The sequence below is a fragment of the Sceloporus occidentalis genome, unplaced genomic scaffold (assembly GCF_023333645.1).
Source record: "Sceloporus occidentalis isolate IW3139 unplaced genomic scaffold, rSceOcc1.0.p SCAF_17, whole genome shotgun sequence".
NCBI lineage: Eukaryota > Metazoa > Chordata > Lepidosauria > Squamata > Phrynosomatidae > Sceloporus > Sceloporus occidentalis.
In genome coordinates this window covers 14,453,490-14,466,862 of record NW_028316997.1, presented here as the reverse complement: position 1 = coordinate 14,466,862, position 13,373 = coordinate 14,453,490, and the positions used below count along the sequence as shown (strand labels likewise).

The following is a 13,373-nucleotide window of genomic DNA, read 5'->3' as shown; positions in this document are numbered from 1 at the left end:
AACAGTTTACCCTGGTAACACATGTGCTCTTCCAAGGTAATGTGGTTTACTGGGCGCATTTGGTTTCCTGGAATACACTGCTCTTTTGACAATGGCAATTAGTGCAGTTTTTTTGCATGCCAACATAATCAATACCAACCTCATCATTTCACTAATACAGCAAAAAAATTAACTCACTGGGTTTCCACTGGATGCTCAACCTAGCTGATGCTTAGATGTCCTTGGTGATCAAAAGATAAAGCTATAAATGTAAATTAATCTTTACTCTTCGTGATCGAGATTCCATAGGAAGTACAATAATTTTGTTAATGTCATCGTGAAAATGTGTTACCAGGATTGTATTTCAATATATGTACTGGCATAATATTGAATGTTTTCCCTTATTTTTCTTTTCAGTTCCTTGTCTTCAGATCTCATGAAACTGTGCGGTGAGGTGAAACCCAAGAGTAAGGTGAGTGTGGAAGAAGTATTCTATGATGTATATACTTAAGCATGCTATTACCCCTATATATAGTCATTAATTGCCAAATGTGAAACACCTTTTTAGTCTCTCTTTGCCACTTCGGGCATGTGCTTTAATGTTTTATATACTGTAAACAGGCTCGAAGGAGAACTACTACTCAACTGGAGCTGCTTTATGCAGATAACGTCGAGTCACCCGCGGATCCAGGCACAGGAGACCCTGGTGTGTCCACTTACCTCCCGCCAGTGGAAGAAGTTCCAGAGACTGTACCGAACTTGGAAGCAAGTGGAAATAATGTTAGGGAGAAAGATCTACAACAACCACCTTCTGGTTTACCTTCTAAAATAGGCAGCATGTAAGTCTTTCCTGACACATTAACATCCACTGCTTTCCTTGTGAATTCCATTTTAATGACATGCATGAATTTCACAAACCTCCCTTTTGGTTATGCTCTGGCTACCAAAAATGGCTCGCTTTACATTATTTACATGCTTAGCTTTTTATCAATATGTATCCTGGCCCCCAATATCTGGAATTGATACCGCAAAAAGCCAGTCTTAAGGAAACATTCTGCGTATTAAATCAATATATGTGTATTGAAATTCATTCCTTTACGCTCTTGCCTGTGCTTGTATGTGAATATTTTATGGAATGGGACATTAGCATGTAATAACGTTTTTTACGGCAAAGTGCTGAGCTTCAAAGAAACTATTATAAAGGCCTATGGCTATTAACATGTTATAAGCCAAGCAGCCTATTAAATATTGCTTGAGCTGTATCTTTTTGCTGCACCGCATTTCTGATTGTTTAATACCATATTGTAAATGATGGCCTAGAGCTTTAAGCAAAGATTCTTTTATTCTCACCCATCTGTACTGTGCCCTGGAGGAAGACTCTTTTAATAACCTGAAATTCTTAATGCCCAACAGTTCATGCATGCTTTTAATGACTCCGATTGGTTGTTGCATAGGCATTTATTCAGTGACCGAAAAAAATAATGATCATTAGGTAGTGAAAAGGGGTTTCAAAGCAAGCAGAAGTTTAAAGGCAGCAAATGACTTTAGTTACTAATGTCATTGGAGAATGGATAGATTTAAAACCCATCACACATCAATCCTCTGTTTGTTGGAACATCAAACTACAGTTAATATAGCCAGGTAATATACACTTTTATCTTAATTTGCCTTTTATTTGTTTTTCAAGCATGCTCATTGGCTAGTGTTTTAGGCCTGTCTAAGCCCGTGCTAGGCATGTTATTAGTACTTCCCTTGAGCTGCAAACAATTGACTAATAATGCTCACTGTTGAGTAGAAGAGACTGTTTAGCTGTCTTCAGGGATGTTGCCTACAGGTTTACCTGTTATAGCTGAAACTTTTGTTACTAGACTTTCTTGGGCACTGCACTTCTGTTGAAGTTTCCCTTTTAAACATAAAAAATAAAAATTGCTTTATTTTTTAAAATCCCCGTTGTACATGTATCAGTACCTTTAAAAGTATCATATGAAATGTCCTTTATGGAAATCTGATACAACTGTTCAAACTACAACTCATTAAGACATGCCTCAAGTTTCATTTCTGCCCATTGTTCTGCTGGGTTTACTTAACACGCGTGTCTCATCTCACTAAATCCCCAAATACACACTGTTGTTATTGTTTTCATGCTGTTACGTCATAACATTTTTTTTTTTTTGTTCAATAAATTATGAAAAAGCTCTATTAAAATAGCCAAAAATATCCAAGAAACATTCTGTATTGTTAGCAACCAAAATTTCCAACTGATAGCATTTGGTTTCAGTGTGGATGATTCTAACTGTGATAAGGTTGTTGTTTTTTTCTTTTCTGGGCTGTGAATTTCTATCTCTCTCCTAATAATGACAATATCTTGTCAGGGCAAAGCAAATCCCTTTGGCTGAAAAACGTGTACCTGAACCTTCACCGTTATCAAGAAGGAAAACTTATGAAAAAGGTGGAGATAAAACAATAAAAACCAAAGAACAGAAGTGGTAAGGGCACCAGTGCCAGCCTGCTACAATGTCACTTATGTTTTGTTCTTTTTGATCTACTGCTTCCGACACAGTGCAGTAAGAATGACACTCTTCTGTTTTCTTGCCTCAAAGATCAACAGTAATTTATGTATATTATTTCCTCTACAAAATATTCCATACACAAACTGACACGTTTTTTCTGCCGTTTCTATCCTTGTGTATAATCTTTGCTGCTTTTTTCCCTTAAAATTTTAGATTAGTATACCCTATAAACCTATGTTGCATGTGTATGCATCATGTTGCAATATGTTCACTAAAGGGAGAGTTATCAGGAGAGTTGTGACATCAGCGGGGCTTCCTGCCTGCACTCCGCAAGGGGGGTTCCTGGCAGCCGGAACCAGAAAGTTCCCAGTTATTTATTATAGCGTCTTAGAATTTTCTTCTGGAGAAATTTCCTAGTGTTGGCTCCTCATAGTTGATGAAGGAGTGATATAGTTGAAACCATAACTCTTGTTAATACCATTATTGTGGTATTGTGTTTTTTTTTCTTCTTATAGCTCAGATTCTGGAACTTCGGAGGCTAGTCTGTCACCTCCTTCTTCCCCAACAAGTCGGTCCCGTAACGAAATGAATGTTTTTAGCCGTCTCACAGTTTCTCAGGGAAACACAGCCTTTCAGCAGGATAAGTAAGTCACTGGAGCCTGACTCCTGTTTAAGACATTTTTGTTTTTTTGGAGGTGGCTATTGGGCCACTAACAGAAACACAAACAGATCTGATGAAAATGTGAGCAATTTTTGTATTTATTTTTTTTTTTATCTAAAAGTAATATACATTTTAAGCATGAAAAAACAAGCACAAAGTACCTAGAATGATATACTATTGAAGAATTGTTAAAAAAAAAAAAAAAAAAAAGTGCTATTTACACAGTTACTAACACTACAACATTTACTTTTTCTAATCAAATTACTTTCTGATTATTAATGAGTTTTTGTATAATGTGCTGTAGTATAATGAATGGTCTGAGTAAATTGTAGTCGGTAAGATAAATATGGAGCAGTTATAAAATGCTGGGGTTAAGATTTAGGCCCCAATCTCTACCAGTGCGGTGTTGACTGTTATTCCTAATGTTCAAATAAAGTATTATACTTATTAGGTCACAACTTAAATATTTGCTCCTAAACAAAGTAAGGGTTCTAGCCACAGATCTGCAGAAAAAACACAATTACTATGTTGTTTCTTAGGACCACCTAGTCAGAGCCAGTCTCAAAATAAATGTGGCTGCCTAGCCCACCGAATCACTGGTGCTGCCTTGTTTCTAATGATGTGCTTATGGGTGGGAGTGTTCTAGGATGATTTAAAAAAAAAAAAAAACAGAGCTGGCACTGCGTAGAACCCATTAATAATAGATGTTAACATTATCGGCAAATATTAAATAACACACAGAACATAGCCTTCCTGCCTAAAAATTACAAAGCCTAAAATCCTGAGAACCTGACATTATCTTCAACTGTAATGAATTTGGTAATTCAGTTTACCGGATTTACCTTAGAATAAAAAAAGCCAGGTGAAAAATACCTCTTTTTTTGTTGATAATTGATCAGTCATATGTATGCTTTTTTTCCACGTTTCTCACAGTTGTATGTTGCTAAACAAATAAGTAATTTCTAAAGATGTCTTGCCAAACATTTGCCCAAAGTGCCCCCCCCCAACAAAAATGCAATGGCCTTTCTAAGAAAACCCCTGCTTTTGTTGATTTTCTTGGTTTGTCAGCTGTAGCAAATGGCCTGGTGTCTCTAACATTGCAAACTGTTTTTCAGCCATCTCAAATTACAAAAATTGACATGCCAAATTGTTGCCTATTGTTGGATCGATTTTCTTGTGTATCAAGTCACATTTTTATTTTCTGTAGTGTATTGTCATTTTTTATGAAAACTGAGGTTGTTGTTTTAATAAGCATGATTCTCACTGGTGTGTTTGATTCATTTCAATATACTCGTAACCAGTTAACTATTTATATGGAATAGATTTTCTGTCTGTCTTAAGCACTTTTTTTTTATATTCCTGGTGTAGCCATTTTCCTGCTTAATCCAGAGGCACACAAGATTTTGACCAACCCCTTTTAAAAGCAGAAGCAATTATGGAGAGACTGTGACTTTATTATAGGGGTTATAAGTGCTATTTTCTTGTTATAAGAAATATTTATATTTGTGAACCTGAGGCCCAGAATATTGTTTTTAATCAAGAAATGTGGATTGGTGCTCTCAATCATAATACCTGTGGATTGGTACACTAACTGCATAGAAGGGGTTGTCTGAGTCAGGCCTTGGACACTACAGTTTTAAAATGGTCTTAAGTAACTGGAAATCAATCGGCTCTTAAACTGTACATATCTTCTAGTCCCTCGTTACTTTTCCTTATCAGATCTGTCACCTTCCCTGAATCCTACATTTTACAGTTCCGTAGACTAAATAAACATTTATATCTGTGTTTACAGATTAAAAAGACTGTACTTTCTGTTCTTATGAGCTGCACAAAGTGAGTGTAAGGAATGAAGGAGAACTTCAGGACAGCGAATTAATCCGATATTGTAGGCCCTGCCACTCCAAGATAAACAATTACTCCAAAACTATAACAAACAAAAACACAAGCTATAGGCAGTTTTAATTAATAAGTATATGATAAAAGCTGTTATGACAACAATTCCACTTTATTATAATAAATAATAATAAAAACATGCACATGACATAGGTCAGGAAGTGATTTTCTTGCAAATGCTCATTTAAAAATGTGATAATGTACATTATACCGATAATGATTCTGAGCTAAAATGGGGAAAAAATTATCCCACTTGCCCCCTTGGTAATTGGTCCACAAATTAACATTTGCACCCGAATTACATGTTATAAATGTGACCCTGTATATTTTTAGCATACATCCTTCCTTCCTTTTTTTTATATATATATTTGTTTAGAAAGGGTTTTACCACTTTACATTGAGATTTCTCTTGTTTTCAAGTATGTCCTGGGGGCCAAGTCTAGTCAGTATTACATCACATTTATGAAACGAATGTGTTTGTAAAACGTTATACGACATCCTGTTTTCCTTAACTTCCAGTTTATACATAACTCAGGAAGGGGATGTAAGAAGTAGTGAGAAAAAAAACGTCTAGGGTACTTAATGATGACAAATGCCAGCACTTGGTAATTTTACCATACGAATTATGGTTGTGGTTAATTATGGTTAAGGTTTCTAGCCATCTTGTACGTCATAGTTTAGATGGCACAAACATTGCTGTATTGTTGTACTTGAGCATAATCCTACTAAATTCGTTTTTTCAGACCTACCCGTTTGCGTATATTTCTTTGTTACTTTTTGGGAAAGAGAAATGTAAGTGGAGTGGGTAGTTCACTTAGCATTTTACTTATGAAATCCAGAGACCAACTACATTTTACCAGATATACATACATATGTGGAAGTGTGCTGTTTAATTACAAATACATATACACATGTTTTTTTGCCATCCTATCAGTAGTGCTCAGTGATAGAGAAGTTGGATGAAATGCTGAATGTTTCTTAAGAGAACACAATGTAGTTGTATTGTGTGTACCTTGAGACCTCTGTTTCTGTGTTACTCATCCAGGGAGGAGACATCACCTATCTGATATCTGTATTTTTTCCTCTCGCACTCTACTATTGGTCTTTATAGGTCTGATGAAAGTGATTCCTCTCTGTCCGAGGTACACAGGTACAAATTTCCTTCTCTGTACATTTTTAATTAATCGCCATTAAAGCTTTCTTTTCCTGCATGCTCCTCCTTTTTTAACAAACACTTTTGCGCCTTACATTTATTCCTCAAAAATAAGTAGAGTATTAAAGCTTGTTTTTGCAAAACCCAGTCCCTTTATTATTGAAGCTTTTGCTCTTGGTTTTGCATGCTTGTTATGGCAATATAAATTTGTGTTTATTTCATATTATGTTGCGATGACCATGCCATAATCCCAGCATGAATATTTGATGTAATTGTATTGTTTTAAGCTTTTATAAAGGACCTTTGTCACTTGACCACTGTCAGATTGTATGTTCTCTCCATGTAATCTGTCTAATTTACAGCTAGTGTCAGACTGGAAAAATAATGCTGACCTTCAGTGAGTAAGGTGTAAAAAATATCCACTCCACTCTCTGACAGTGATTGCAACCATTCTGTGCCATTGGTACCTAAAAATGGCATTAATCCATAGAGCATGAGAAGGCTGTATTTATTTTGAGTTAACAGTCTTAAATCACACCATATATCACTCTTCAGCTATTTGTTGGAGGCTTGGGGCCTTCATCTGAGCTTCATTCTTCTCTACTGGTTGTGATGATGTAAAAGGCTGTTGCATGTTATCTGCTTTTATCATTTGTGTTTTTGTTATGGTAAAAGATACAAACAGTTATTATTGGACATGTGCAAATGGGCCAAAAACAATTCAGACACATTTTTTGTTTCATATTTGATCCTTTCGTTTTCAGAAAGCGAATTTTGTTTCCTTCCCTCTTTGGTTTGGACGAAATCCAGAAGGCTTTTTACATTCGGAAATAAAATTTGTTGACTCACCCTTGTTTATTGTCTTATGTTCTTTCACGCTCTCATTTATGTTCTCTCTCTCTCTGTCATTCACTTTCACTATGCCCCTAGCTTCTCCGCCGACTGATTTATATGTCCCTGTTTCCTTTGCCTCTTCTTGTTCTTCAGTTTTCTTTCTTTTGTCTTTTTCTCTCAATGTCCCTGAGTCTTCTGTCTTCGTCCACTTCACTGTGAACCAGGCCTTCCTGAGCGCTTCTGCAAAAAGGCAAGAGCCTCCAGGCCAACCCCCCCCCCCCCCGCCCCAATTGGAGGAATGGAAGAGAGTTTGTCCCCATATCTTGCCCTTTGTGGATGTACACTAGGAGGCCAGAATAACTAAGACAAATTTGCAGCTTTCTTTCTTCGCAAATCCATCTTCATTATTCTGGCCTCTCAGGGTACTTCCACAAAGAGGCAGCACCACGGGAACAGCTTCTCGCCCGTTGCGCCAGTCTGAGGCTCTGCCCTTTTACGGAAGGACCTGATTAATTTAGAGGTGGACAAAGAAAGAATACACAGGGAAAAGTAGACAAAAAAGCAGATGAACAAGAAGGGACGAGAAGAAGAGGGGGCAAGGAGACAGAACACGGTTGGTGGATTAGGTAGGGAGACATTGTGAGAGAGCGTGAATGAGAGCAAGGGGGTATAGAGTAAGCACAAGTGGGAAAACAAACTAAATGCAAATGAAAATTCTGAGCTCTATGCTTCCTATTCCTTGGGGATCCCTTCTCGTTTTTGGACATTTGTACGTATTGAAGAAATTGGCAAATGTGTTTGTACGCGTCAGAACGCACAAGTCTAATTATCTATTGACTAATAAATAACATATATCTGGTTTATATCTTTGGTGATATTTTAATTCGCTACATTTTAACCAAACTAACGGGTGGCTTTTAACCAAAGAGGCCGTTTTCGTTGCATTCATGGTAATTTTTTCCCTTGGTTTTCCATGTGGATTTAAGTAAATGTATGCTTAAGAAGCATGATTTTTACCTACACATGATTACAGCTGTATGCTTAATTTAGAGAGAAATGAAAGACAGTGTTTTTGTTTGATTGCTAGGAAAGTGCGGACAGCATTGAGGCATATTCATTAAAATCTTTTTCGGTAATACTGACGATGATATAAAGTCATCTTAATTACCAATTCAATTGAATGTGCAAAAAGTTTACAAAATTTAAACACAGGTAAGTCACAAAATGGAATATTACTTGTAATGAGCAGTGCTAAAGTAAATGTTTCCTTTTTTTTTTATCTCTAGGGGCATAATTAACCCATTTCCTACTCCCAGAGGCAGCAAGTCATCACTTTTGCAGTGCACTCACATAGCCGAAGGGCACAACAAGGCTGTGCTTTGCCTAGATGCTACTGATGATCTGCTTTTTACTGGATCTAAAGGTCAACAACATTATTCTCTCTTGTATAAATATGTTGACATCTAATATTTTATAGCATTATAATCTGGACTGCAAATCTTTAGTCATGGCATTTGAGCATGTGCTTGTTGGTTAAAAATGTAAGAGGCCAAACAAATCTTACTCCTTTCCCAAATGGTAGGTGTGATAACTAAGTAGAAGAGATTTTCTTCATATGTGGTTGGAAACACACTGGTGGTAGTTTCTTGGTGGCTGTTTTTCATTTAGAATGAATAAAATACAGTTTGACAACACACATTGTTGAATTTTCCAACTTTGCTATTCCAACATATAAACAAAGCTTTCTGTATCCAATATATTTGTTTGACTTTTAAAAAAAAATATATATATATTTTCATTTTTTATAGACCGTACTTGTAAAGTATGGAATCTTGTCACCGGGCAAGAAATTATGTCTCTTGGAGGTCATCCGAATAATGTTGTGTCTGTGAAGTATTGCAACTACACCAGTCTGGTGTTCACTGTTTCAACATCTTATATTAAGGTGTGGGACATCAGAGACTCTGCTAAATGTGTCCGGACGCTTACGTAAGTAGTACTTTTAAAATGAAATATACTTACCACATTGATGTTCTGTACAAACAATATTCTAGCTGTGAATTTTCATTTGTTTAAAAAGGCATAGTATTTACCGTAGATGGAAAGCATCAAATCACTACACATTCCATCATCTTTATTAAAGGGTTTTTTCTTTTTTTTTTTTTTTTAATAAAATGCACTAGTGACTTTATTTTTGAGACTTACAGACACAATTAAAATGCTGCTGATTTTTTCTGTTTTAACATAAGATTCACTTGTGCAGTTGCCTACTGGGTCAGTTAGATTTCATGAAGAAAGGGCGACCCAGTGTTATCCTTAGCACTGGGCCGACCAGTGGTGACAGTGTGTGTTTTTTTAATTATTTTTTTGAGGGGGGTGCCAGCTTTTTTTTCCTAAGGAGATAAGTGACATTATTTAAACTCATTATGTGCTTGAGATATGCATTTTAATGAAGAAACATTTTAAGGCTAACAAAAATTCTCAACCATAAGGGTCTTAATGCCCTGGGGATACTAGCAATCTTTCAAAGTGATGTAATTTTATTATGCTAATGTCATCTTACTATTATGGTCTGTTTAGATCTTCCGGTCAAGTGGTGGCTTGGGATTCATGTGCTGGAAGTCAGAACCGAACAGTAACTATACCTGCTGGAGAGAACCAAATCAATCAAATTGCACTCAACCCCACAGGCACTGTACTTTATGCAGCTGCTGGAAATGCAGTGAGGATGTGGGATCTAAAGAGGTAATGATATTCCAAGGCTTCTCTTATGCAACAACCATAATATCATGGAGTGTATCGGAAGGTATTGGCACCTACTATTATTTCTCTGTGAGCACAGTTCTGGGTAAAAGTGTTGTTTTGGTTTACAAATCCTGCATTAAAAAAACTCCATTAATTTGTATCAAGATATAATAACTCGGTATATGGCTCTCCTTTTCATATATAATGGTAACATAGTAAAGATTTATGAAATTACCGTTTGTTTCATTATATTGTATATGTATTTTATGATATGGTATTAATCTTCATTTATTTTGAAGGTTTCATCCTACTGGAAAGCTTTGTGGACATCTTGGACCTGTTATGTGTCTTACAGTAGATCAGATAGCTAATGGGCAAGATCTGATTATTACTGGTTCTAAGGATCATTATATAAAGGTGTGTGAATTATAAATGTCTTGCCTGTTATAACATTTCTGGAAGTATTTCCTAACCTTCAAAACGTAATTTTACATTTACATGTTAGAAACCCTATGCTTTTCTGTACATATTTACACAAACACGTGTATATATGTGTGTGTGTATATATGTATATATATATATGTAAAAATATATTTTTCCACCAGATGTTTGATATTACTGAAGGCGCTCTTGGTACTGTAAGTCCTACACATTGTTTTGAACCTCCTCATTATGATGGAATTGAATCACTTGTTATCTATGGAGACAACCTTTTCAGTGGATCCAGAGACAATGGAATAAAAAAATGGGACCTATCTAGAAAGGATCTTATTCAGGTAATTGCTTGGACATCCTTGCGTTCATGTGTTTTGTGCATATACCATAGCTCAGCAGCTGAAATATCTGTGACAAAAATAAGTATAAGAACATGTGACATGATTTTTCTTAATTTGTACTGTTTTAGCATTGTATTTGAAACACTGGCAGCTCCTAGGTGTCTCTACGACATACTGGATGTGGAAGACAATTGTGAATAGACAATAATCATGGCTGTGTAAAACATTTATATAGAATTACAATTTTGTAATTGTTTGCTTTCCCAGTTTAATATTTTATAGGTTTCCTTATTTTCTTTCAATACAAGTTGTAAATATCATTTTCAATACTCTGCCTGGGGTAAACCAGGCTTTGTAAACCTACTTTGTGGCAGCCAAATTCCCTAGCTGTATATGTGATTATCTGCTTTTTAGCCTCATTGTTTTAAAATTTTTGTTGCTGCATGTATTTCTGCTTCTTCCTTATCGCAATATACAGTCCGTAGTTTGCATTTGAAAACTATATTAATTTTAGAAATATATATGTTTTTACAGTTTACTTTGAGTTTCTTTCCCCCCCCCCATTAGCAAGTTCCAAATGCCCATAAGGATTGGGTATGTGCTCTTGGAGTTGTGCCGAACTTCCCTGTTATTCTAAGTGGTTGTCGAGGAGGCATTTTAAAGCTCTGGAATGTAGACACCCTTTTACCCATAGGAGATCTCAAAGGACACGATAGCCCTATAAATGCAATCTGCACGAACTCAACTCATATCTTCACAGCATCAGAGTAAGAGTCTCTTAATTTCCTATATTACTTTAAATATCGCAATATATACATATTTTGTAGTGCACTTTTTAATAGTTTTGATATTCGTATATTTAGGTCTAATTTGCTAATACTAATATTCAAGCAAATACTACATGAAGACTAGTTATCAATTATGCAGAGTAAATTCTAAATAATATAAATCAGTAATAGGATAATAATAAAAAAAAAATCTGACTGGGTGCACTGTAAGGGAAACTACAAAAAGTATACCTTTGTTAGAAATCATTTGCAATTTGCTTTTCACCTGTAGAACATTCTTTTTGTTTATATTACCGGTTGTCATCCTACCGGGGCAATTTTGACTTTTGTTTCTTTGTTGCAGTGATCAGACAGTGAGGATTTGGAAAGCTAATGGATTACTGGATGGACAGTTATCAGATGGAGGTGACACCAGTGAAGATGTTGCAAGCTGCTGAGCTTTGTGTTCTACATGATACTGTGATACACTGTTTACTGTTTTTGACTCATTTCGGGCATTTAATGATTACTGGCTTTAACTATACTGGATCTAACTGGAAACTGTATCCAATGTAATGTTTGCTGTATTGTTAATAGTGCTTAGCTTATATAACAAGCGTCACCTACACATATAGAAAGCCTGTTGGCATCAAAATGTATGCACTTTGTTATGGATGTGTTGTCTGGGCACAAAAATGGTCACACTAATCTGCAACCATAATACTAGCTGAAATTAAGCAAAGTAATGTGTGTATTTAACAGAGTATAATAGAAACTGTTCACTTTAAGTGATGTTCCACTATCTGATATCACATCTTGATGTAAAGTATTAATATGTGCCTGTAGTTGAAAAATTCAAAAGCCTAATGTTTTGACTTTGGAACGTTATACCCACCTGGCCAAGATACATGTGCCCACTTGTGCTCAGGATTTAATGTGCGGAAAATGGCTAAACCATTATTTCAGGAAGAGCTTTGTTGGATCTGTTTAAGTTCTGTCTCCATACTGTATGCTATAAGTTATTTTTCTTATTTTTTTTTAAAAAAAATCATTTTGATTTTATACTCTCCTTGCAGCTGCTTAATTGTGCTTTTATCTAATTTAATATGCTGCTATATATAGCTAAAAGACTGTTTTTCAAGCAAGAACTTCATCTGTGGTAGAGCTCTGTGTAAATAATTTGATTGTAAAAAGATACTTGGTTCCTCCTGCTTAGATTTTAAAATGCCATAGAGAGTTGGTCTTCTGGGGAAAAAATACTTTAATTTGCTGACTTTTTACACCTTATTTTGTAAATTTGATGCTCTCAAGATTTAATATAGATTAAATTATGTGTGTATTGAGTTTGTAGATCTTTGTGATGATAACCTGTGAATTTGAGTTAAGCTAATGCATGAATAAACACATGCAAATTAAAATGTGTCTCTACATTTTGTGCAATTTGAAAAGTAAAAACCAGAATAAAGAGTGAAAGCCAGAAAAAAAGTTACCTCCAACTTTAAAATAGATTGGTAAGAATATTGCCTCCTAAAGGTTGTCAAATGGCCCTAGTAAAATACTCTCTGGTGGTTCTGATATCTCTGACCACTAGTGAAGTTAGAGTCCCGCCATGCTAAGTTCGGAAGAAAAAAAAAAAAAAAGCGAAGCCCAACTTATTTGCCCTATATTGAAAATCCTGATTTCTTTTTTTTTTGGCCCATTCGTTGTCGTGCAACAAACTTAATTCCCTTGCCATTCAGTTCAGAACTAAGTTTGTTGCTCGGTGCCCACATTCACTTTTACTCTCTCACACGCTCCTTCTTGTTCGCTCTCACACTCTGTAAATGTTTCCCTACCTTCTCTGCCAACAGCTTTTGCAGACCACTTGTGAATCTTTTTTTTTTTTTTTTTTTTTTCCCTTCATCTTCTATCTTTTTGTATTTTAACTCTGGGCAATATGGCAGCGCGTCAGGTTGAGTCCTTTCCTTGATCCTCTAATGGGGGAGAGGATGTCACTGAAAATGCCATCCTTTTGCCCTATCTTGAACTTGGTGCAACATGGCGGCACTTGCAGTG

At 35.8% G+C, this 13,373-nt stretch overlaps 1 protein-coding gene across 1 annotated transcript in view; it reads left to right on the top strand.

Annotated features, from left to right (window-relative positions):
- LOC149302871 (kinesin-like protein KIF21A) overlaps positions 1-11,776 on the top strand; it is a 50,178-nt gene extending 38,402 nt beyond the window's left edge. Inside the window, exons 26-37 of the mRNA XM_089482081.1 lie at positions 397-451; positions 601-818; positions 2,352-2,465; positions 3,005-3,133; positions 6,155-6,193; positions 8,317-8,453; positions 8,839-9,019; positions 9,611-9,775; positions 10,075-10,192; positions 10,381-10,551; positions 11,119-11,318; positions 11,683-11,776. Of these exons, the coding sequence (XP_089338207.1) occupies positions 397-451; positions 601-818; positions 2,352-2,465; positions 3,005-3,133; positions 6,155-6,193; positions 8,317-8,453; positions 8,839-9,019; positions 9,611-9,775; positions 10,075-10,192; positions 10,381-10,551; positions 11,119-11,318; positions 11,683-11,776 (1,621 nt within the window). The remainder of the gene's footprint in view (positions 1-396; positions 452-600; positions 819-2,351; positions 2,466-3,004; positions 3,134-6,154; positions 6,194-8,316; positions 8,454-8,838; positions 9,020-9,610; positions 9,776-10,074; positions 10,193-10,380; positions 10,552-11,118; positions 11,319-11,682) is intronic.
- Positions 11,777-13,373: the final 1,597 nt, after the last annotated feature.